The following is a 26819-nucleotide window of genomic DNA, read 5'->3' as shown; positions in this document are numbered from 1 at the left end:
CACAAGCCAAGCAACAGTTCAACACCGGCTGCTACTCCCCCGCACAATTCAAAGACATCTATTAGGATGTAGGTGTGTAGCCCCGGGCGCTGACAAGACTATCTTGCAGTCATCAGGAAACCAAACACTCTCTGTAGTATTTGTGGCTCCTTAAGGGTGCAGTTTATCATTGGGGTGTCAAAAAACCAAACAAAGCAAAAAGAAATGCAAGAACGCATCGCCAGTGACAGCCTTGGGGAAGCCGCTTTTTCGGGAGGGAAACATTCCCGTCGACTACTCAAAGCAAGGGGCAACCTCGTCAAGAGTGCGCCCCACCGTCCGAAGAGCCGAGTGCAATCTGTGCCCCATCTAGGCTGAGATGGTGCAGCGTTTCCTCCGGAGAGATAAGAGCCACTGCTCTCAGCAGCTCCTCACAGCCCCCAGACGGAGGCCAAAGCCAGGGGGGGAAGAGGAGATTGCTGAGCTAGTCAGCGTGCCTCTGTATTATGTCTGCTTTAAAACAAGACGCGTAGAAGATTAATGCCTCAGATAGCTGACCAATCAGTCCGCCCTGACTGCCGCCCCCCTCCTCGCCACCCCTTACACTTTCATCAGTTAATATTTTTTGACAACTGTATATTTTAGCCAATGGCAGAGTGGCATGTCCTATCTGCTAGCTGGAAGAATGGAATCTGGCTCCTCCGTGTCTAAAGTAGGCTGTGTTTATTTCAGCTGGTAAACATTTTGATATCTACCGAAACGTTCACATCTGCTGCGTGTTTTCGGTCTAACAGAGACACCAACGTTGATCCAAGTCTGTCAATGCCTTTCTCCGTGCTGTGTTTTTCGTTTGCTCGTCTGCAGATCAGTAATTTCAGTATATCACTATTGACATTGTAGTGCAAAGCTGTCAGACATGGAATGCAGTGTTAATGTGAGAAGTATACTACATCTTGAGTCACAGGCAAGTCTCCATAATATTAAACATTGGGGCATACGTACCTTGTTGTCCTCAAGACACTGATGCAGTGCTTTCGTCAGACACACCTTCTCGCAAATTGTTATGTATGTGTACGGTACATTAGAAGACTGGGGACCCCACAAAATAACTATTTGAATACCGGTAATCAGATTTCTGGGGACCGCCCAAAATAATGATATTTGACAAACATTGTAGATCGGGCTTGAGCTTGTAGATCGGCTATTTTCACAATTTATGCCTCTAATGACGATTTTGCCAATGTTCGACCAGGTTTTATAGTATAGTTTGTTGATTACTTTTGATGCAGTAATAGTCTTTTTTATTTAATTGATCTTTTAATTTGAATTCCTTACATTATCTTTGGTACTGTATTAACGTTACAATCATTTAACTTCTCTGCAAATATCATTTCCCAAAAGTAGCTAGACTGTTCTCTCATTATGTGCTTTCCAGGACACGAACCAAACCTTGTTCCAGGTCTCACCTGTTCACGTCATGTTTTTAAAGGACCACTTCACCACTTTTCAACCTATCTTCATATAATAGGTCCTCACTAATAATCATGAAAAAATGGCGCAATTTCTTTCTACTCGGTCTGTGTCTCATAGGAGGGCTGTGGGCAGTTCAGAAACCGTCTTAATCCAGTGACATCATAGATGGGGAAACCAAGCTAATAGAAACTGCAGGCTTTCTAGCCCTGAAAAGTTGCAATGCGAAAATGGAAGCCATCGTTCTCACGATAATGAAAATCTAAACGTTTTTGTAAAAAACCTTGTTTAAAAAAATAATCTGTCTAATGATGATGTCACTGGAAGACGGTTTCTAAACTGCCCACATCCCTCCTATGAGACAGACTGAGTAGAAAAAAAAGCCTCTAAAAATAAGTAATAGGGCTTAAGTGGTTAAGATGTCCTTACTGGATAAAACAAGGCATAATGGCAGGAGTGTCACATAACCTATGGGATATAAAATGACATGCTAGGACTGGCTTGGTTCATACAATAGAAGTGTATGAACAGGATAGGGTTCAGACAACTGTAGCATTCAGCATTCTAGCTTTGTGAGAACTGGGATATCTTTCTCTCTGCACACAGAACTGCACTGCAGAGCACTAGAACTGCACTCTGTCGAGTGCATACTTGCTTGTTGCACACTAGTAGGCCATAAATGGCCAACTAGTGCGCAAGCAGAGCGCGCAAGTCCTTTCGACCGCTGTAAACTGTCAAATCTCAGTATCTCTGTGAAGGAACGTTTTAAATGATTAATGTTTAGATGTACTGTAACTATTTGCTACCTACTTTATACATATAAACATCTAGTATTATTAAGTATGATTCAAGTTTCTATCTATATAAGAAATACTGTTTTATCGTTGTAGATATATTCTGGATCCCTTTTTAGTTTTACTAGTCATACACATACACACCACGTACTCTGGTCCCAGCAGATCAGGCACAATTAGCTATTTAATTTTTTACTGATTATGTATATAGTATACGTATGACTAGCTCTAAATGATGACGTAAGAAATATATATAGTATATATATAGTATATAGGCATATACTATATACGTATACATATATACTCTATACTCTATACTGTATAAAGTGTGTAGTTGTAAGTTGATTAGCGGTATACTGTGGTTACTTTGCGCCAAAAACCGTGACAGCTGTTCCGCCATTTGAGGCTTACGCAGAAAAACATCAAATCTGTGCCTGTGTTGCTGGACCAAATGACCACAAATGACCATATTTCTTACGTCATCATTAAGAGCTAGTCATACACATACACACCACGTACTCTGGTCCCAGCAGATCAGGCACAATTTGCTATTTTATTTTTTACTGATTATGTATATAGTATACGTATGACTAGCTCTAAATGATGACGTAAGAAATATATATAGTATATATATAGTATATAGGCATATACTATATACGTATACATATATACTCTATACTGTATAAAGTGTGTAGTTGTAAGTTGATTAGCGGTATACTGTGGTTACTTTGCGCCAAAATCCGTGACAGCTGTTCCGCCATTTGAGGCTTACGCAGAAAAACATCAAATCTGTGCCTGTGTTGCTGGACCAATGATGACGAAATGACCATATTTCTTACGTCATCATTTAGAGCTAGTCATACACATACACACCACGTACTCTGGTCCCAGCAGATCAGGCACAATTTGCTATTTTATTTTTTACTGATTATGTATATAGTATACGTATGACTAGCTCTAAATGATGACGTAAGAAATATATATAGTATATATATAGTATATAGGCATATACTATATATGTATACATATATACTCTATACTGTATAAAGTGTGTAGTTGTAAGTTGATTAGCGGTATACTGTGGTTACTTTGCGCCAAAAACCGAGGCTTACGCAGAAAAACATCAAATCTGTGCCTGTGTTGCTGGACCAATGATGACGAAATGACCATATTTCTTACGTCATCATTTAGAGCTAGTCATACGTATACTATATACCAGGGGTATTCAACTGGCGGACCGCGGTCCGCGACCGGACCGCGGACCACCTCTTTGCGGACCACCCAAAAGTTAATAATATAAATAACATCAGATGGTATACATTTCTCATGTGAAATTGCTGCAAAGGCCCCCAAAATGTCCCCCAAGGGCCCCCAAAATTCCGGCGCGCGCTACGCGCGCACAGTGTGGCCTGCCAGGGCGTATAACTCCCGGCCTGATTTGGAGTTCCACTCCGGGCCTGCACTCTGCACCCCATTATTGGTTGGGTGGAAGGGGATCTGATTTGTATAAGCTTGGCTTGACCATACTAAACGGGCATAGAGCCCCGCTCTCCGATGGACGCCGCGCATGGGACCGGACCTCTGTCTTATTCAAAAAAATATTTGTGGACCTTCTAGTTGAGGACCCCTGCTATATACATAATCAGTAAAAAATAAAATAGCAAATTGTGCCTGATCTGCTGGGACCAGAGTACGTGGTGTGTATGTGTATGACTAGCTCTAAATGATGACGTAAGAAATATGGTCATTTCGTCATCATTGGTCCAGCAACACAGGCACAGATTTGATGTTTTTCTGCGTAAGCCTCAAATGGCGGAACAGCTGTCACGACGAAGGAGACCGGGCGAAAATATTACTTGCGCGCTCTGCTTGCGCAAGTAATAATAATGAAACTCTCCTAATGCAATGGGAGCCACCAGCTAGATTGCATAGGATTAATTTGCATGTAAATCTTATTAAGAACCAATGCTGTCAGTTGCCACCTCATATTGCCCTAGCCTAGGCTGATGACTGAAGGGGAACAAATCCACAATCCGTACAATGTATTCTCTTCCTGGAACCAAGTCTACCGCGCAGGTGACATTTCAAATTTTCTACCATTGAGCTAAGATTGAACGCCAGCTTGTGCAGGTAAATATACCACTTGTCAACATACCTGAATACAGGGTCTAAATGTATGTAAATGCATGGAGACCACCACCAACCACCAGTTATATTACTTAAATTGTATTAACATACTCTACCATACAGATTATGTTTTATTCACACACAAAAGTTATAGATTGCAGTGTTAACTTTATATGCTATCTTGTTTAACACATTTAAGTTTAGAAGCAGAATACATAAGACATACTGCAGAAGCTGAAAAGGAAAAAAATAACTTCATTCCAGTAAAATTCTCCAACTAGCTACATCAGTAACATGATCGTCTAAGAGGATTCAATCCAAGGTATGGCTGTTATTTCTCTCCCACCATTGAAGCCAGCAGGTTCTGATCTAATCACTTCACAGCAATACAGCTTCAGAGTCACAGTATGGACCTCCCCCTCCTGGCTTGACAATCGACTCAGTCAACTGCTCATGTAATGAGCATGCAATTGCTTTGTAACCCGGCTAATCAGCCTTGTCTTTGGTCGCCTCCGAACAAATGGGGAGCCTGTCAGAGGCACGTTTGAGTAATGCCCTTACACCAACTCGTACAATGAACCATCACAGTGATCAGTCTTTGGTTTCCTCCCACCTAATTGAACTTGATTAGCATGACACCTGATAGCACGCTCTTCTCTGCGAATCTCACCGTCCCCACGCCCCTCCAATGACAGCTCGCGTCAAAGATTTTGAGGGACAATTTGGTAAAGTGCCATGCTAAACGTGTCTCATGTTGCACAAAAAGGCATCAACATGTGCCAGGCCAATCTGAGCGGGCAGCATTCCTCCGCCTATGCCACCACGGAGGTCTCATTACGTTGCACTCCTTGATGAACCCGTAGATAGAGCCAAAACGATAGCGGCTATTATTCACAGCCTACCAGGTACGACTACAGCACGTTTCCTAACTAGGAAGTGGGGCTATTTCAAAGATGTGAGAACCCGACTTAACCACTTAAAACCCCGGAGCTCTCCTTTCTTCCCTCGACAACGAATGTCTTCGTGGCAAATAGCCGACCTATAAACTCACAGCAAGTTGCGCTGCATTACGAGCTTGTAGATCTGCTAATTTCTCGGAACGAACCCCCAGCATAGGGATGTGGTTAATAATAACACAGGTAGAGAGAGAAGGGACGACAGGTGGGGGGGATGCAGAGAGAGAAGACAAGAGAGAGAACAGAGATGGAGATAATGAGCTCAGCTACACTAAACAGCTTAACCTTAGACAGCCAGGACAGCCAGGCTTCTGGTGAGACCGTCGACATCACTGCAGAACAGGGGCCAAGAGCTAGAGAGGGATAGAGTACACCTGATCTCCCCCCACCCCATCCCACCCTACCCCAACAGCCCCTCTGGGGCTCTACCTGGGTGGTCAACAGGCTCAGACATGATTGGGTGGGTGGGGGCACCACTGGGGGAGTCATTGACCGATACGAAAAAACGTATCAGCCAACGAGTATCACGTTGGCTGATAGGTTAGATGGCCTTTTTTATTTTACACTGAAAGTCAAATAAACAGCAGCCATAATAATGAGTGTTGCCCTGGTAGCAGGTAAAAAAAAAACAAAAAAAAAACACGCAATTGTAGTAAAGAAAGTTTCTTTAAGAAACAACAAAATGGTTTTCATAATTCAGTATAAAGTCCCAGGGTCTCATTTTGTGTGTGAATTCCATACTAATGCATTGTGTACAGACAAAAATTCTCCCTTTATTAATCAATATCAACTTGACAATTTGAGCAGCTTGGTGCAATAAGCAATAAAAAGCCCACAAAATCGGAGTGCTATTTCTCCAATAACAAGAGTATTAACTTACCGAGAAGCCAGTCATCACACACAGCTCCAGTCTGAAGTCTGACGTTTATAGAATGTTAATGCTTTTGATCAACTAAAATAAATAAATTCAGAGTATTTATTGCACTAATACAAGCATAGATTGTATTGTATTTTTAAATGACCGCGTAAAATAAACTATTCGAGAAACCAGGCATTGCTGTAAAAGTGCAAATTATGTTTCGAGGTTGGCCTGTTCATCTGCAGTGCAAGGAAACCTAATGTGTTGATGTTTCTAAGTCGATAATACAATATTATTATAATGGAAAGGTGGATAAAGGGCCCAGTTATAGTGCAGCTGACCAACAAGAGAAATTGTGATGCAAAATACAGCCAACCAGTGAAGCCAAAGGGTTGGGTTAGCCAATTAGGGAAGCCGCAGGTGCCTATACCGCACCGAATACAGAGATACATTGCATTCTCCGCAGAACCACAGCATTTGTGACACACAACGTTTGAGGTCTTTTGGTCGGACAGCGCCCAATTTATGCCTGGGACAGACATACTGAGAGACACACAGGTCTTGTAAATTAATAGATAGATAGATGCCACGTAGATAGATATACAGTACTCACTGGTTATGACTGGTTGTTGCACAGCATATTGTATTGCTATTGTTAGCACAGTCTTGTGGAACATGCCATCAACATTTTGCTGCTTCTATCTGTATGAGTGAGTGAAAAACTCCTCCTAGCTATTTATCACTGTTCTGTAGACAGTATGTAGGGCAGGCCTGTAAATTATTGTAGTGCTCATGCAGTTTCTACATTAGTTTTTGTTTTTTACATTATTTCTTCTAGCGTTCTTCTAGCAAAATAAAAACACAGTTTAGTCCTGTTTCTTCCTCATGGCAAGGTATTAGAAGGCTGTGGAATTTGATATTGAGTGAAATGCATACTGTGAGAAGAGTCATTAGACCATTTTGCTTTATTTGACTACTTTGCCATCGGCATCGCTATTCTCACCATCTCCAAATCATGCATGAACATGGGTCAGGGTTTGTTTTTATAGATCCTTACTTTTCTGTGGGAAGTGGCATACGCCCGTTTTCTGGCCCCCTTTTGTGCCTACGCAGCGCTTATAAATGAGACCCCAGGTTAGTTGCTATAATGAATAGCCAACTCCCCCCTGGATGGCTACCTGGTTGACAACAGGACAACAAGCATGTAAAAGGCTCTTTATGCTGTTTTTTGTCACTGCCTTAAAATTATCAAGCCAGCGATCTGTGCTCCTCAATCTCAAGTCTCACGTTTCCCACCCTCTCTGTGCGTTTCCTATGTGGCCAGCCATGCCTGACCGGAGCAACGCTGCAGAAATCTGACCAACTTCCAGATCAGGTTGAGTCCGCTGCTTTTCAAACAGGGAAAATTTGTGTTCGGGGGGAAGAAAAAGAATCCTAAGCCAAAATAAAAGGTGAGGAGCAAATCCATTTCCTTGCGCTGTCAAACAATCCCTTCATTCACTGCTATCTAAATGACATTTAATTTGATTCTGCTGCTGATCTTTCCGATACCCTGAATGCTTCCAAGACATCCATTCTGCTTGCCGTGCCACACTGGCCGGCTATGAAGGGAGAGAAATCTGATGAGCCGTCACGCAGCGTCGCGCGCACACACACACACACACACACACACACACACACACACACACACACACACACACACACACACACACACACACACACACACACACACACACACACACACACACACACACACACACACACACACACACACACACACACACACACACACACACACACACAATCTCATGCTCACAGAATGCTAGAAAACATCCTGAAATGAAACCACAGGTAGCAGGTCTGATTTCACAGGATACACCAAGTCATGTTAGAAAGAGGTGGCAATACAAATTGGGTTAACACGAATGTCCAGGCTTCCTGTAGAAATGACCATGATCAAGTTACCACTTTAGTTATGTCCTGCACTTCAACTCGGGAAACACTGCTACAGACACAGTATAAATATAAACTTTTAAAAATCGACTTTCCCCCACAAGTTTCAAGGGGCCGGGGTCTCTGTGTGCGCCTCCCTCACACATCTACGTTTTCAGCAAGTGAGAGGATCAACAGCCAGTTTACAAGAACTATGAAAGCTAAGCCCTTCTTTCTCTCTTCTCTCCAGTGACCCCTATTGGAAGACAGAAGAACAGGCCAACTGACAACTGAATATCAGAACCATTCATTTATTTTATGATAGTGCTGTATTTTCTTTTTTTTAAGGGCTGTAACAGGAACGGGAGTGGTAACCTCTTAAAACCTCCACTGACTGGGACAAAGCATTTTCTGCCTAAAAATAAAAAGGAATCTTGACTTGACTGGCATGCTAAGAGGATTGCTTGTAACTTGGACTGGACCAATGCCCACAGGGAATAATGTTTTGCTTTGCCTTGCCGATCCTGTGCAGACAATATAAAACTATAAACTGACTTATTGGAGTCAAATGAAGGAGCCCAATATGAGTTATGATGTAACATATTTAACATTATGCAAATTGCTTGGACTTATTAGCTAGAGTCTCTAATAATTAAATCAATTTGGTTTACAGCATGTATTACATGGAGGTCAAACAGAGCGTCTACCCAAGACTAGCTCTGGGATTCCAGTGGTCATAAGCCTCATTTATGCTTAATGCTGCGTTCACACAGGCAGATGCAAAGATACCATCTACCATTCATTGTCAATGAAAGCCGGCAACATGAAGATACAAAGATACATCTGACGTTTGTAGCTGCTGCAAAAGCTTCAAAGCTGGCCTGGACGGTTAGCTCAACCGTCTGGGCACCCACAGGATCCACTCCTGAACCCAGCGGCCTTTGCCGCGTGTCTTCCCCCCATTTCCTGTCAAATTATTTTCAACCTACCAATAAAAAAATAAAAGCTTCAAAGCAAAAAGAAGAAAAAAAAAGGTTCAAAGCAAAAAAAAAGAGGAGCTGGTTTCAACTTCAGCTACAAAGATGCAAAGCTACAAATAGTAGCTTTGTAGCTTTGCATCTTTGCATCGTTTGCATCTGCCAGTGTGAATGCAGCATTAGTTGTGTGCAGGTGTTGTGCACAAAAAACAGCCAATCTATTGGCTATATTCGGTGAACGACACCAGCGCTCAACTAAGTATAACTCAGGCTATAGGGTTTAGGGTTATGCCGGGACATTAGCGCAGAGTCTCGCTGCTCTCGCAGAGGAATTAGCTCATTAATGTAATGGTAACAAGATGGAATCGGCTTCCCTGGGGAGAGATATGGCAGCAGCATCTCCGCAGCTGCATTTTTTTTCTTTTTACCCCCATCCTGTAAATCACTCCGCTTATCTGCAAGGAGGAGGTGATCAATACGGCAGCATTACTGTAAACAGATAATGTTGTGCGCTCTGGGGGCGAGCGTCTGCCCAGCGGCCCATTACGCACACAGCCATCCAGATGACGGATGGTGATAAGTAGACAGCCCGGCCCACGTCCTTGTGTTGCATCTCGTCACCAACGATATCAACCCACTTGCAGTGCATGCCGACCTGGCTGAGTTTCTCCTGACATGAGGTCAGTGTTGTGCCTCTTTTTTCCCCCCGTGCACTTTGCATCTCTTTAGGTTTAGAAACAACGGAGAACAAAGTGATCTTTGAATACATGAGTCACTTGCTATCGCATAGCCTTAAAATCTGTTCATTTTGGCGAGCGACACTACTTTAGACATGATATCTGAGGTTCTTTCCTCAGCTCATAGCTGGCAGGGCTCTAATCCAGTGGTTCTCCACGTGGGGTCAGGGCAGGAACTAGTCTGGGTCACAGAGAGGGTTCCGTGGGGTTTCAAATGGGGTCTGTGGTCTAATGCATGTTGATGATGTTGTATCTCCACATTTTGTTAATTAATGCCCTACTTCATTGTGTGTCAGTGTGTCATGCTAAACTAACGAAAATAGCCGATCTACAAGCTCACAAGTCTGTCTGTGGGTTTTAGAAAGTGGCGCAGGAGTGGCAGTGGCTCCTCTGCTGTCAGCATGTGAATGTGTATGTGAATGGATGCTCTTTGGGTTAGCGTTTTGGATATTTGGATAGCGTTTTGGATAAAAAGCACTTTGGATAAAGGCACTATATAAATGCACTATTTAACATAAAGTAAAAACAACAAGTCACTCTGTCATTCTGTACGGGAACAAGTTCTGGTGTTTTAACTAAGCATTATGTTATACTTTAGCTATTGAAACATAGCAGATCTACAAGCTCATAGCGCGCCACCGAGCTTGTAGGTCTGCTATTTTTTAAATATATTTTTTAAATCTCTGAAAATATATTCTTTCAGAAGACATTTCTTTTATTTCGACGTCAGGCCTAAATGGGTTAACAACTTGAAGAGTTCCAGCCGAAAGCGACAATATTATACTGGGCGTCCTTGAAATGAAAAATGCCTAAATGTGCTGACTTCATCACATTTGTGATGACGGCTATGGCCATTTTAGCCCAATAAGTGTATTTCATGAAAAACTAATGCTTGGAATTCAGAATGATGAAAACCCCCTAGTTTGACACGTCACATGCTACTTAAAGCATAATAAAACATTTTGCCTTATAATGGTTGTATGGTACCCCAACTTTCAGCAGCTGTCAAAAATTCCCATAGGGTGGTTGAATATAAACCAATATGGTTCTTGGTAAGAATTGTATTCCCAGATTTTATTAATATCCCCCGACTATAAGGCCAAGAGGAAATGGAATCCAAGAAGGTGTGTCCAGTTGGACTGAGCATCATGCATAATTATGCAAAAATGTCTGCAGCAGAACCTGTTCAGGCTTGGGAGGGATGGAACCATTCCTTTATCATTACTCACAGCCTGCTGTACAGACTCATTGGATAAACGCACTGTGGATGAAAGACATGCCTCTGATCTTCACATCCACTTCCTGTTCTGAACCATGTCAAGTGGATACCTCCAAGCTAAGGAGGTGGCGTGTTTGAACCCACTGTGCGTGCGTGCACGCACCACACGCACGCACACACACGCACGCACACAGTATGCAAACAAACTCAAACGGAATTTGAAGAAAGAATTGACTTTGAAGAAAGAATTGTCCTTATTTAAGCTGAATTGACTTGTCCTTATTTTAAGTTGAATTGACTTGTCCTTATTTAAGTTAATAACATCTCTCACAATTCAGAAGTCTGCTTGAAATCCCCTAAGAGATTGTGATTGAGGAAGGGAGGATAAAATATAAAAAAATCAATATACACGCAATGCCCTGTAAAAGCCTTATAAATATAAGGAGCATTTGTCCATTAGTGGAGTTTCGGAGACCAGTAAATGCTAATGAATGGGGGGAGCAAGGCCATTCCGGTCCATTAGGAAGTCCCACTAGTGGGTACGGCAGCCTCTCCGAGGTTATCTACTGGCGAGCCACGCAAAACGCAGACCCACAACTCAAAAAACACCCCTGCACTCTAAATGATGGATTAGACACGTATGCTTTTTGTATTTCGAGAGAAAAATAATGAACACAAATTGATTGCTAAAATGGAAATGCATTTCAGGGGAGAAAAAAGGGGGTGCATTGTTATTAATTAATTTAATGAATAACATGTGTTCTGAGAGTATATATATATATTGAGATAAATAGCGATAAAGTAGGTTTGCTGAGATTAGCTCATTCACTTTGTGAAAAACATCACAAATAATGGTAAATAAGACAGCACTGTCGTTGTCACTGTCAATGAGGTCAGTGAGAGGAGACAGTCTCAACCTAGTCAGTGGGATGATAGAAGCCAGCAGCTGCCTAGAGAACTGTAGAAGCATGTTGGTGTGTGTGTGTGTGTGTGTGTGTGTGTGTGTGTGTAAAGGGCAGACTCACGCAATGAAGGCTATAGATCCACTGATTTATAAAACATAATAGATGTTTTATGGGAGGGTTGTTTAACCACTTGAGGTGAGAATAGGGATGCTGGATTGAAAGTGGTTAATACCGGGGTGGTAGATTAGACATTCTACCATTCTGAAAGCACCTTGCACCCTAAGGCCATGAAGGACCGTCTCAGACAGACTATTGGAACCACGAATAACTGACATGGTGCCGTGTCCTGTCTAAATCTTTGTAAAAATTATTTGTAAAGACTGTAATCCAAGTAATGTGAGAATAATTTGTTTGAATGCAGTCAGTAGGAGGAGAATAAAGGCTGTCCACACCAAGCATGATACAGTAACTCTAAGACACCTTATTATTATGATAATGATGTGAGTATCAACATTGATGAATGATAATGTTCTCTAAATATGTTGAATGTCAATTCGGATGGATTTTGATTGGCTGTCAGTGTTTCTATCGTTCATCGTTCAACTATATCGTTCAGCACGGTCAAGTGCTGTTTATCATGTGTTCACATGTGAAGTGAGTGGTGCAACTCCGTGTGGGGGTTTCGGGGGGCTCCAGACCCACAGGAACGCACCCAGGGTGCCAGCCCGGTTCCGGCATGCCGCCCCGTGTCCGAAACGGTAGAGAATTGACAGAGTTACCATGTGGGGGTCCCTCTACTGTACCCTCTACTGTACTGTACTGTCACTGTACTGTACTGGCACACCCGAAAGCATCATATATACAGTTAATATGTGCGTGTGTGTTTGTGTGTGCGTGCGTTAGGTTGCGCACAGGTGGTGAAAAACAACCATGTTGTTTTCGTGCTCATAGTCATACCCAGACACCCAGCCACCCAGCTACCAAGCTACCCACACACATAGCTCCGTAAGGGAGTGGTTGCACCACTCAAAAACACAGGGACACACACACACACTGTCGTGCAGTATGGATGTACAGTACAGTATGCAAATGAGTACTATTTGCAGAAAGTGACGGTACTCACTTGAGCGGTATGCGTGGCACTGTAGTGGGTGTGGAGACGGTTGTGATGACCTGCAGAATCAGCTCCAGTGCAGAGAGACCCCCTGCCAGCTGGAAGGACACCTGATCTGCATTGTTCTGTCAGAGAGAGAGAGAGAGAGAGAGAGAGAGAGAGAGAGAGATTGGAATAATTGTGAGATACAGCTAAAGAGAGTGAGAGAGAGAACCACAGCCAGGGAACGGCAAGCAGCAGGCTGCTCGACAGAGGATTGCGTTGCTCTCACCAAGGGGGGGAGCCTCTCTTTTCCCCCCTAAACGGGGCAAGGGATTGAAATCTGAAGCAAAGTGATCCCTAAAGTATTCCTGTTAAATCTCAAAAGTGCACAACCCTACTCCGCCCCCACAGCAGTCAAATCTCAGCGGAGGACAACTACTCTACAGGCTCCACTTGGCAGCACGGTGGTCTCCACAGACAAACATTGAACTCGGAGAGGCCGAGCGTAGGCCAATGGGACGCGGCGACAAGGAAAATCAAACAGAAAGAAGTTAACTTTAAGTGCATTGCTCCAATAAGATGCAATATGGATTTGTTTCCCGTCTCTCTCTATCCTGGACAAGACACAACTGCAACACCAAGAAATGTGTAGTTGGTGGAGTATGGGGTGGAGGGGGGGTAGAACATCAGTCCATAGCTTTACATTTAAGAACAAACATCTTAATAGATGGTTCCTGTCCTGTCCTCCCGAAGGGAGCAGAAGAAGAGAAGAGTTAGAGTAATTGGCGGTGGGTCAGACGCTGTTGCTGCAGAGTCCTATAAATCAACAACTACAAAGCTGGGAGCGAACGCTGCTATCAGGCATGTTTCTGCCTGGGTCAACAGAGAGAGAAGGGCCTGGAGAGAGGTGGAGGGGGGCGTGGGTCTGTGGCTGTTGATAGAAAGTTCTCCCTCACATGGTACCGCCGAGGAGCACACAGGCGGCTGCATCAGCGGTGTAGGTCGCTAGTAGAGCACGAGGACAGGGGAAGACGACTCCCCTCTTTCTGATGTGACAGGACTCAAATCCAGCCACTTCACAAGGCTTTTGTTCTACGGATGGGAAGTCACCGACAAGCCCAAACACATCGAGAGAGAGAAGAGACTTTGGCGAAATTACAGATAATCTTCTCATCTGTCAGTCATGCCTGCCGCCAAAGTGTACTGCTCTTTCGAGATTCAGTGACACAAAAACAACACGCTCAAACGCTGGTTCAGGGACAGATTACCTTTATTTATTTTTTTATTTTTTTGTATGTTTGACAAGCTCTCCGTTCAGAGTCGTGCTTGGAGCACAATGAGGATTCATTAAAAATGTTTTGTAGATCTCTGGGGGGTTATTTACGTCATCTAAACAGCTCCTAATCAATTGGCTTTCAGTCACAGAGGTTGGTTTAACCCCTTCTCTTAACCCACCATCAACACACCTACCTAAAAAGCTTCCAGGCTAAATGAAAAAAGTCAGCTCTTTCATGGTGGCTTATCAAATGGAATTAAAGGGGGTAGCTCGGAACCTGCTTGGCTAGTGCCTTTTCTGCTGTGTTGACAGATTTATCTGTTGTGAGGATGGAACAATAAGGGTGAAGAGGATTAAGATCAAACTACCCCAAAGTGGGTAGGTGGTCTACACGTGCAATCTTATTTAAAAAACTAAAACTAAAATAAAACTAAAAACATCAAATATCACCATGAATACAACCATTTAATAAAAACTAAACAACTAAACATCCACCATTTTTCTTCAGCTTGAGTGTTGCCAAATGCAAAAGACAACATCTGGCGATGATATATTTTTCTCCAAAAACCTCGCCACGGAAGGGCAACAGAAATCAAATTTGTATGCAACTACTGTGACACCGACTATACACACTAAGCAGCTTGTGTATAAAGCTTGTGTATAAACACTTTTACCATGACGAAAACATTCTCCGCCTCTATAAGTACAGCAGGAGATTTACAAATTGCATTTCTGAGCGATCCTCCAACCGATTCCTGCGGCCACACCCGGCCAGAAACTCCAATAGAACAGTAATAAGATGCGCAGCTCATTTGTCCTCACGAAGAAAAATAAATAAGAAAAAAATAAACAGGAACCCAATCAAAGACTGAGCGTCAAAGAGAGGTGAGAGGCCAACGACAGACCCTTAATTACACAACTCCAGAGCGTTATACAATTATTATCCAGGGTGACCATTATTATTAGCTGGCCTAATCAGAAGGCCAAGCGCCTGCAAATTCCCGTGACCATGGCACAGGTGCTGGGAGGGGTCCGCCAGACTGCCCTGTGTTGTCCACTCCCACCAGGCACTCTAATTAGCCAACATTAAAGCAGGGAGGAGGGGACAGCCTCAGTGCCGTGCAGTGTGAGGGAACGCAAGGGGGAGTGAGATTCTCTCCACATAAAATGTCATCATTATACAGGCTTACAGAAGGGCCTCCGATGGGTAAACAATGTTTTAGGGGCAGAGCCTACTGTAAACCACAACAAGACTGCTGGAATAAACATTTAGAGGCAGAGCGCAAACTTGCGTGTTTACAGGACATAATGGCATATTGTTTAGTATACAGTACGACTGCTGAGGGGACGTGGAAATGGGAAATAATACAAATTGTGTTTATTCTAGAAAATGCTGAGATTAATCGAAGGCCGGCATGGTGCAAAAAATCAAACCAGCCACAGAAACCGCAAAGAGCTGTGGGTCGTCGTTAAAACCATTTCACTCTACTTTTGGTCTTGAGGTGAAGAAAACAAAACAAAAAACTGAAAAACGTTTTTCTGTGAACACTTGACAGTTTATAATCTCCTATTTTATGGGCCTGGTGGAAAATAAAGGTTGTTCATTCTATTAGTGAAATTGCAGTAAATAGACCTCTATTCTTAGTAAATAAAACAGACCTAAGTTACTACACAGTTAAATATCAGTGTTCATTTAAATCTAATCACAACTACACATGGAACTAAATGGACCCTTACGGGTATCTATAGCCGAAATTAGCTGATCTACAATCTCACAAGGCACAATATTGTGACACGTTGTGAGCTTATAAATCTGCTATTTAATGTATTTATTTATGTATGTAATGTCTTTGATTTGTTTTCAAATTTATTAAATTATTTAGAAAAATATTTGTTATTATTATTGATGAACACGTTACATTTTTCGTTTTCTTTAGGAAAAAATGTTAAATAAAATCTAACTATAAATGCACCAAGTCACTGTGTCTGTGTGTGTGTGTGTGTGTGTGTGTGTACGTCTGAAATCCACGTAATTCGACACACGCGTTCCACAACCCCACAGGGAGTGCAGTGCCCGGTGTCGAGGCGGTCCATATGTCCATATATGGAGCTGGCCTGTTCTGACATCACAACACTCCATATTTGGCCATACCTGACATCACAACACTCCATATTTAGGTATGCCTGACACAGAACTCCATATATAGGAATAAAGGGACACAGAGAGACAGATACAGAAATCTCCATATATGGGCATACAAGGGACACAGACAGATGGGTGGAACGGGTACTCTGACACGGGTACAACGGGTATAGCCGGGTACAACGGGCATAGCCGGGTACAACGGGCATAGCCGGGTACAACGGGCATAGCCGGGTACAACGGGCATAGCCGGGTACAACGGGCATAGCCGGGTGGGGCATGGATCTCCAACTTCCATCATTACCGACTCGGTGCTCTACAGCCGGGCACCAGTCTAGTTTATAAAAAAGGATATTTACTTGTGACCCATACAAAAATATGCCACAGCCCAAAAAAAGTCTCCCGACCTTTGGGATATACCCACAGTTACAGATCCATATAAAGCTTACTGGTGGTCCCAACCGGGCCTTGACAGCTGACTAATGAACACATAAATACAGTCTGGAGTCTTTAGCGCCAAGAATGTTGTGTTTCTGACAGTTCCTCAACTTATCATTTTCTGCCTGGTGTATAGTTGAAAGCAGAGGTAAACACTTTGGGCAGTACATAAATATGAACGCTTACTAACGTGCAAACAGAGGAGAAAGTAGGAAAAAAAAGACTGAAAGTGAGGTGCATATTTTCTTCAATATCACCCATGTTAAGAAAAAGGGGGAAAAAAAAGAAATTGGGTTTGACACAAAATAAACCATTAAGTGACCACAGAGGGAGGTGCTCACTGGGGCCAGAGAGCTGGAGATGGGGGGGTTCCAATGGCAGTGCAGGGGGGGCGTGTCAGATGTTGTCTAAGGAATTAGCGGAGAAAGTGGAGACTGAATCAGATAGGGGGGAGAAAAACAAATGTCTAGGTGAGTCAATGACACAAGAGATGCTTGTTAGGTCAAATAATCTAAACGGACCTGACTTGACGTGACTCGGGGGCCAGACGGCCATGCTGAATGAGACTCTATTTATTTGACTTTGTCCAGGGATTAGACAAGGAAGTGTTCCCCAGGCTGCCTCGCTCGTTAACCAATCACAGCGAGCCGAGGCCAACACACGCGGTGTTAGCTCTTTGGGGGGCGAGGCTGAGAGCGACTGCTGCGCGTCATTGGTAATAATCACAAAAAAGCAACATGGTTTAACCACTTTCAAAAATATAAAAACATCTTCAAAGATTTCGTCTATTTTTTATATATTTATAACAAATTTCCCCAAATAACAAAAACAGGGAAAATATCAGCTCTACAAGCTCACAACTCGTCTTGATGTGATGCTGATCGATTGTGACCTTATGATGAAGTATATAGGCATTAAAGGAGCAGGTCACCCATTTTTTACATTACCTTCATATGATTGGACCTCACTAATGATATGAAGGCACAATTTCTCACGCGTGTCATTGGTGGCCTATGGACAGTTGTCACAGTTCAGAAACATGCCTACCATTGACATCATCAATGGTATGCACCAAGCTAATAGAAACCACAGCCTTTCTCTTCCTGGAAAGTTAGCATGAATAGAAGCCATTGTTCTTGCATTAATTGTTTGTTTTGTTTTTAAAGTTTGAAATCCTACCGATGATGTGACAGGTAGGCAGGTTTCTAAACTGTCCTATAGACACAGACCAAGTAGACAAAAATGGTGCCATCTCACAATGAGCATTAGTGAGGACAATTATACGAACATGGGTTGAAACTAGCTGAAGTGCTCCTTTAAAGTGGTTAAAAAGCCGTTTCCATAAACCATATGCAGTAAAGGTAAAGTACAAAGCTGAACGCCATGCACAGACTAAGCCTTCCTTGATCTGCGCGTGTACCCGTGACACCAGTATTGAATGGAGCCCAGCTCCTGCCCCGGCCACCTCTGACCTCCCAGTGGGACTCTGAGTGGAGCTGAGGGGAGGGGCCGTCGTGCGTTAGTGACAGCTTGTGCGGTACTCAAATCACATTGGTCTCCTCCTCTTACCAGTATGTTGGTGCCACTCGCCTCAGCTACCACTTTTTTTTTTTTTTTTACCTCTCTGGGGAAATTCTATAATAGCCTCCGCAGCCCTCCCCCTCGTCAATGGAGAGACACTATCGTCTCTCTATCCTCCCGGCTGCACAATGGGTTGTTATGATGGCTTGAACCACAAGCTGGCAGGAGATTTATGCCTCATCACAGGAGGGTAGTGGCGGCGGTGGCAGTGGTGGTTGTGGCGGTGCATGTTTTCTCCCTTTCATAAACATTGTGGCAGGTGTATCCGTCCCTCAACTCTTATTTTTAATTGTGAGTTTCAGTATCACAAGCCAAAGCCTTTGCCCCCTCGTTACAAAATAGCTTTTAAATACACTGACTACTTCCAACTGGAGTAATGCACAGAAACCTGAACGTTGAACCTGATTACATAAATTTGAGTACACACGATCAACGCTGATGAAGACTTGAGGATCGAAACGCGTTCGTTGTTGCCGCTTCTCAGCTACCATGCCTACTCTTATACGAATTAAAAAAAAGTGCCTTAAGACATAAGTTCTGTGAGTGCTGGCGTTTTCTCTTTCAGAGAATACCTTTTGCAAAGTTACTTACCCGTCCGCGCACCCGGTAAATGCTTAGAGATTTTAAGAGATTTGAGTTGTGCGAGCTACTACCTGATAGCCAAGTACACACAATCAAGAAAATAGTACTCTTGGTCAATGTTTTTTCACTGACATTATTTTAAAATCTGTTGTACATGTTTATTCATCCTTTTTTTTGTCAATGACTTTAAATGGGTTGTAGTGTTTGACAGTTGACTTGTCTGTTTGAATTGTTTGTGTTCATGGTTGTAACAATGTTCATGCTTCTGTCCAGGTCACTTAAAAAAAAATATATATATATATATTGTAATCTTAATGAATCATTCACCTGGTTAAATAAATATATGATGATTAACTCACCCTTGTTCAAAACGTCTGGAATTGCACTTCGCACGAGAGTAACAAATTCAAAGAGAACGCATAATCTAATATCAAATTCCCCTGACTTTGCCCCATAAAATCGTTTGCATTAATGACATTTCATTTGAAAATCCAATTTACCATTGTCTAAACCCATGACATCTGAGCTGTGTGAGCGAGCCAGACGCGAGACAACGTTGGCTCTCGTGATGGGGAAGCGCTTCTATTAGTACCATGTGCACAATGAAAACACAGCTAATCTGGTCTGCATTAACCAATAAGCGAGGGCGGGGGGATTTTATTGGGGTAAGCGATACTCGACGCTGGGACGGTGGGACAGGGGGAGCTGCAGCCAAACATGACGCTTCAGTGGAGAATGCCAGAGGGACTGGTTCGTCCCCCCACAATCCTGTGGACCACTGTGGGCCGCTCACAAGGCAGTCCAACAATGCTTCTGAGGAGATGGGCAGTGGGACAGTGTATATATGACTCTCAAAAGACCGGACAGTTATTGTAAGTATGTGTTACAGCAGTGTGGTCAACTGAATTATTAGTACGGCTGTCACAATCCTGACATTTTAGTTGACGATTAATCTACAAGCTTACAACACGCCTCTTTACAGCATGTTGGGAGCTTGTACATAGTCAGTATTTTTCAAAACAGATGAATGGAAAACAATTCAGATAATTGTGATTATCAAAAACAAATGTGACAGGCCTAATTATGCACAACAAAACATGTAAAAACTAGGGGAAAAAAAGGTTAGGATAAAATATAAACACAAACAGAATAATTTTCCAGAGGTTGCTTTTTTACCTGTTTCTCCAGGATGCGAGAGATCTCTCCCAAGGTTCTGTTCACAGCAGATACTTTGTTGTTGGCCCACTGGCCACTGTCCTGGCCTTGAAGTTGTTTCAGCAGGTCCTTTACCAAGCGCTGGAGCCTGAACATCCAGGAGAAACACTGTCATTACACCAGCGGTTCTCGAACATTTTCATGTATTTGGCCGCAGACCTGAAACTATTTTGTGATTTGTGTTTTAGAATATTTTAACAAAATTCCACATTTTTCAAAAGTTTTCAAGACCTTTTGATGCTATATTAACTTATTTTGCTGGTGATTCCCTGTAACCCCACTCAACAACCCTTGGGGTACCCAGACCACACTTTAAGAAGTCATTACATAGTAAACTCTGGAGTGTACAAATGTAACCAAATGGACTTGTGAGGATCCATTTGGTTACATTTATACATTATCTTACAATCGTTAAATTAAAACACTGAGGATTTTGCCGTGTAGAAATACCAGTAAACCTACAGTAAATACTATTGAAAAGTAATCAATTCCATGCCTCCATTTATCACCAGTTAAAGTTAAAGCGTTAACGTACTTGGCCTTGTACGGTGAGTCAGGAACTTGTGCCTTTGCCTCCACTGACATTTCGAACTCCTTTGCCCTAGAGAAAAAAGAAAAAAAAGGGAGAGCGAGAGCGAGAGAGAGAGAGAGAGAGAGAGAGAGAGAGAGAGAGATGAGGGGGTAAAGTCTTTGAATCGTAGGAAAAGAGTGCTTGGCCTGTCAGTTAAGAAGAGGGAGGATGTAAAGTGTGAAGAAGGAGAGAAAGGTCATGTTGAGGGAGAGTGTTTATTTGGCCTGTCAGCCGTTAGCCAAGTGACTCGGCCTAAAATAATCAGACATCAGCTCTGCGGGGACCTGTTGTCTCGCTGCCATCTACTCATATAGACTATAGGCTTAATTCCATACCGTTAAGTCCCTCTTCCCTCAAGTCATAATTTTACAAGGGCAGCTCAAATTCTTTATTTCACCCATTGTCAAATAAACAGTTAACAGGGGCCCTCATGCTACGCCACTGCTGTTTTGAATGCGTGACCTCCCAGAAGGTCATGGTCATTACGGGACCGGTATCTTTGTTGCATTAGCCCGACAGTCAGACACTGACAAAACACAGATTGTGCGCGTGCGTGCACATGCACGTGCATTTTGGGGACTGGACTGGACGAGTCATCCATCTGTCAATCAGGCATTGCAGACAAGATAAGAACTATTGATCAGAGTGAGATAGATGGCCTTACGGTCATCCATCCAGCGGCTGATAAACTCAAACATTTCCTGGAAGACAGGTGGACCCGTCCCTGAGGACCAGACCTGGAACTAGCAACGCCCAATCCGGTGTTCACAATCTCTTGTCAAGAGATTCAAGGGCAGCCATCTAAAATCAATGGATGTCTTACCTCATAATTTAATAGGATAGTGTGCCAATTTTTTTATAATTTTATAATTATGTCATGTTTTTGTGACCGTTAATCACAATATGCATTCATTTGGTTTCTATAGTGAACTTAATAAAAAAAAGAAAATAAATATATGTTTCTATGGATAATTTATAATTATAATTCATAATATGAAAAACAGCATGGGATACGTAGTATACATATACTACACATACAGGATACTGTATACGTGGGGTGTACTGTATATAAAACAGTACAGGTTTATCTTACAAATAGTTTCCATATGTTTTTATTGTTTCTTTTTAAAATGCAAGGTCAAAAACCTTCAATGTTACAGGCACTCTCTTAGTGCTTCTGACCAGCTAAACCACAGTGGGGGTGAGTGGAGGGGGTCCATCATTTTGCTAACATTATTTACCGTGTCCTCTGAGCAGGAAGAATGGTTAATGCAGGCCTGCTTTCACAAGGGGTCTCGACTGTACCTGGCCCATTTGTCATTCTTGATATTACAATATTCATCTCTGACAGGTTTACACCCAGCCAGGTTAAATGGGGAGCAATTGCCAAGCAATTCATCACAGTCGGCTGCACGGCTGGCTAAATGGGCTTAGGGCAATAAATATCAGTAATCAGCAATAAGGGAAAAGGCACAAATCAACAATGCAGAACTAATAATCAATTCATCATGATCTAAGCCTCTGTATATTGCGTTTTGTCTTATTGTACAAGGAGACAACTATTATACATTTCTCTTCTTAAACCCGTGTATGCAGGCAAAAATCCACGACAAGAACCACATTTGTTCTGAAACTACTGTTTCAGAACAAAACAACATTATAACACAGGACTAAAATCATAGATGAAAACAAGCACTATGTCAGTGGTCGTTAGCCTCTACAATGGCATATCGAATAAGAGGATGGGATGGATATATTTATTTTATACTGCCTGATTTATACTTTATCGTATGATGGTGTCACATGTTAAACATAGCTTTGAAGTGCGTTGCAACACAGAAACGGGGTAATAGCAAACAGTGCCCTACATCCAGCAGAACTCGGCTTGGATGCAAATTATGTTATGTGTGTGTGTTTGGTAAAACCCCATCCAGCTACTCCACTTTCCCCACCTAGGCCAGCAGCACATTGGGTGAAATGAGTTAGGGTTGTGCTAGCCTGACCTAAGTAGAGACATTTCTGGTCTAGAGGGGCGGGTCGCGCCTCAGAAATGCGCGCACCCTGATTGGATCTCATCGATCTGTCCGTCACCCCCGGCCCCTCCTCTCCCCCCTAGTGCAGCGCTACGTCACATCATTTAGAGCGACGCCCACCCGGAAGGGTTGACTCCCACTTTTAGACTGGTTCAGCCCACGGCTTTTTCCAGGCTTTCATCTTTCGCGCAGACGAAATGAAAGCCTGGGTATCGAGGCTAGGGTTGTGCTCACCCTCTCCATATTCCCATACAGGAGTGCCTTTGTGTACACACTTTTCCCTGAGGTTCTCACGCACGCGCGCGCACACACACACACACACACACACACACACACACACACACACACACACACACACACACACACACACCACACACACACACACACACACACACAGGCTGCTCTGTTCCCCGCTGAGCCAAACACATGCAACAAGGTATAGGCAAACAGCTTGTACAAGCGGATCAGTGGGGACTTGGGTTTCTAAGTTCAAAACCCATCTTGACACTAACAGACATGCCACTAACAAGCCCTTTAAATGGCATATTTTCAGAACCGAAAGACTTATTACCGTAACATGTTAGCCAGCCCGCTGGAGCAGAGAAACAACATACACAGGGTTAAAGTGTGTGCGCGCTGCTTTTTGGCAGATTTCGGCTCAGAGTTGGCCTTGGGAGCCTAGTGAAAACTTCTCGTGCGTTTTACGGACACCATACAGTGTTCCAATAAAATGGCTCATTTCCACCCAACGGTGGAGCAGCTCACCTTTATGTTAACTGGGGCTGTGTTATTTATGACCTCTGAAAGCATGTTCCCTTTGAGCGCTGGTCTCAGCACTGCTAGGCCAGGAGTGACAATGAACAGAGGCAGATCGTGTTGTCACCTCCTCAGCAGTGCAGCCAGTACCTCAGAATGCAGCGCTACGCTGATAAGCAAGTACTGTGGACAAAATGCAACAGGCATTTCAAGGGCTGTCGCTGCCCTTTATTCTTCATTTGTACAGCCTCTTGATGTGGAGAAAAGTGAAAATGTATACCGTGAATTGAGTTTGGAGAAAGAGCAATGCATGGGCTGAAAGTGCAGCATTGTCAAGTCATCTCAACGGATTACAGCCAGGACGATATATCAGTTTGGACAATATTTCTGCCATTATTTGCCTTTTTTGACGACCTCAGTATCAGCAATTAAGTAGCCGATGTGTCCCAATGTTTAACCACTTTCAGACAAACTTTTAGTTTAAAAAGGTACGCAAAATAGCATTTAGGAAACACCATCTCTAATCACCTCCAACAATCCATTCCAGTTGTGACAAGACGCTAAATCTACTGAGACCAAAGCATGGGTTCTGACACGGAGAACCCTATTTGGCTCCTATTTGTTGATTACTATTGATTTTCTCTGATACTTCATAACAAAAGAAAATCAATAGCCCAGAGAAAGAAAAATAGACCTGGTGTTACACATACTTCAACATAGTACTGTACACCAGGAGGGCCTTTGGGTTTTGGCAGTGCCGTGGCAGTAATTTGGGGGAGAGCTCTTAACAGGTGAAAGCATGGGGCTCACAGATCGATCGCCAGTTTTGCTCCCCAATCACACAAAGTGGTCATAAATTAAGCTCATCAGTGCTGCACTGTGGACAGCAGGAACAACAACACACAACATCTGCTTTCCATCTTGTTGTCACTCATAAAATAAGACAAAGTCCCTGGCACAGTGAAGTCCTTTGTACTAGGTTCTTTGTACGTTCCCTACTTCCTTCACAGGTGTTACCGATGATACAAATTTAATTTGATGTGCACTTTTAAATTTCAAGGACCCTGTAACTCTTAGAGTGTACAAATGGACACTTACGGGTCCATAATGGTTCCTTTTGTACACTCAGAGTTACGCACCCGTACAGGGCCATTTGGAACCCACTCAAGGACACTTTGAGACCCACTGGTGCAGCAGTGTTTCCAGTGAGCCAACATGCACAATAGCAGCACCCAAACCTTTGTTTGACCAAAATGGAACAGAGCCTTCATTAGTATCAGCAGTAACACCTGTGAAGGAAGTACAGAAGGGGCCCAAGTTCTTTCCAAAATGGTTCTTTCCAATATGTGCATAGAGCCCATTACCTGGAGTTCATCCTGGCACGGAGTTTCTTCGCCTTCTTCCTCGCCTTCTGCCTCTCCTCTCCATCCTTCACGCTCTCCGAAGAGACGGAGCCGTCCGTTACGATATCCACAATGTATTTCCTCAACGACAGATGCTCCTGAAACAGACAATAATCAATACGTCACAAAAACGATCTATCCATCTATCTGACGCAGCAGACGCACGCACGCACGCACGCACACACGTATGCACAGAAATAATGTGTTTATTTGTTCTGGGATCAAAGGAACATACTAATGGGGTTGGGAAGGGGTACAGTTTGTATCATGTGAGACAGGGACAGTAGCAGTACAACTGTACTCTCTCAACACCTCCTCCACTTGCAGCTGAGGGACCTTACAGCACAACTGTCTGACGTCTTGCTTTAGCACAAGATAACTCGCCAGGAGAAGAACCTCCCACCCCGGTGCAAGTAATCACCAAACCTGCCTATAGCAATTCATGTCTACCATGACCAGGGGAAAAATAACACAACTAAAGAAAATTCCAATCCGGCTGCAGAGCGAAAGGTTGTTCATTGTAACAGCAGGTGTGTATCCATTGTGTGCTGCCCTCAAAATGTTGCCATTATATCCTGTAATTGCCAGAGCACCTCCAGTGCTCGGTGCTCTTTGAAGCCACATGCCCACAGACATGCTGAGGGACAGTAGAAGTGTGAGCAGTGGGCCTCGTCACTGTCACTTGATTCTGATATTTCCACCCAGACACAGAGTGAGAGAGAGAGAAGGATGTAACCCAATTTGGACAACATGATGTATGTGCGAGTAACCAATTACGCAATTATCCTGTCATCCAGCACCCTAGAGGACAGAATGGACGGGCAGATAAAGGCTCTTCCATTCAGCGGTCTGTGTTGTCATACCCTTTGGCCACAAGTGTGGGGGCGGTGCACCTGCTTCCCTGGACTCGGGGAGAGAAACCGCTGAAAGACAGGTGTCCTTATACCCAGTCAAGGAGAGTTATATTCTCAAAGTAGAATCTGCAGCGATTCTGTACTCCTTTGTCGTTTTGATTTATCAATTAAAAAATATCAATGTATCATCTGACTTTTCTCCCTCAGAGAATACAAGAATACAATTGGAGGCAATGGGGGAAATGATGACATTGGACAGGAAAAGACCACAGCAACATTGCAAGAGTATTGTGTTTCCCTCAAAGTGTGTACAATTTAACTCAGAGAGTAAAACAAGACGGGGTCTAATAACGGCAGGATCTCTGCCTTCATGCGGCCAGTGGACGATGTGTCATTGACGTATGACTCCATTCACTCAATACCCGTTTCAGCCAGAATGGACTGCAATTGAATTCCTCCAATATAAAATGAAATTATAGTTAATTATTTCAAAACATATACTATACACTACAGTATATAAGGGGGGGGGGGGGGGTTACTCCCTTGACCAGTGTGCCCAAGACATTTGGCATTGATCAGTGCAAAGTTATCCCCAAACTCACAGCCACAGACTTGATAGCTTGGCACATTGAAATGGAGCCATCCATTTTTACACTGAACAGAGTTTAAATTGACAGTGCAGTCCTCTGCCCTCTACCTCTACTGCCCCGCAGTGTACCTGACACTGCAGGGTCTGGTCATGACCGTAGCTGGCCCCTGTATGGGAGGCAGCTGTTCAGTAATCTCTCTGAGAGGCTATCCAGTGCTCAGGCCTGCCGGCCAGCCTGACCCCCCCCCCACCACCTCACTTAATGGGATTATTTAAGTAGCACCTCCAATCGCCTGACAAATACAGTACACTGGTGAGTCAGTGGAA

At 43.3% G+C, this 26819-nt stretch overlaps 1 protein-coding gene across 2 annotated transcripts in view; it reads right to left on the bottom strand.

Moving 5' to 3' along the window:
- The window catches only part of scaper (S-phase cyclin A-associated protein in the ER), an 82477-nt gene that overhangs the window by 20734 nt on the left and 34924 nt on the right, over window positions 1–26819 (bottom strand). For both annotated transcript variants that reach the window (XM_083763419.1, XM_083763420.1), the window contains 4 exons: window positions 25011–25147; window positions 20822–20887; window positions 20248–20374; window positions 13079–13194 (listed from right to left, as the gene is read on the bottom strand). In XM_083763419.1, the coding sequence (XP_083619545.1) occupies window positions 13079–13194; window positions 20248–20374; window positions 20822–20887; window positions 25011–25147 (446 nt within the window). The remainder of the gene's footprint in view (window positions 1–13078; window positions 13195–20247; window positions 20375–20821; window positions 20888–25010; window positions 25148–26819) is intronic.

Source organism: Protomyctophum parallelum (assembly GCF_964188405.1).
Source record: "Protomyctophum parallelum genome assembly, chromosome: 4".
NCBI classification, from domain to species: Eukaryota; Metazoa; Chordata; class Actinopteri; order Myctophiformes; family Myctophidae; genus Protomyctophum; species Protomyctophum parallelum.
This window is presented reverse-complemented; position numbering and strand designations above follow the sequence as displayed.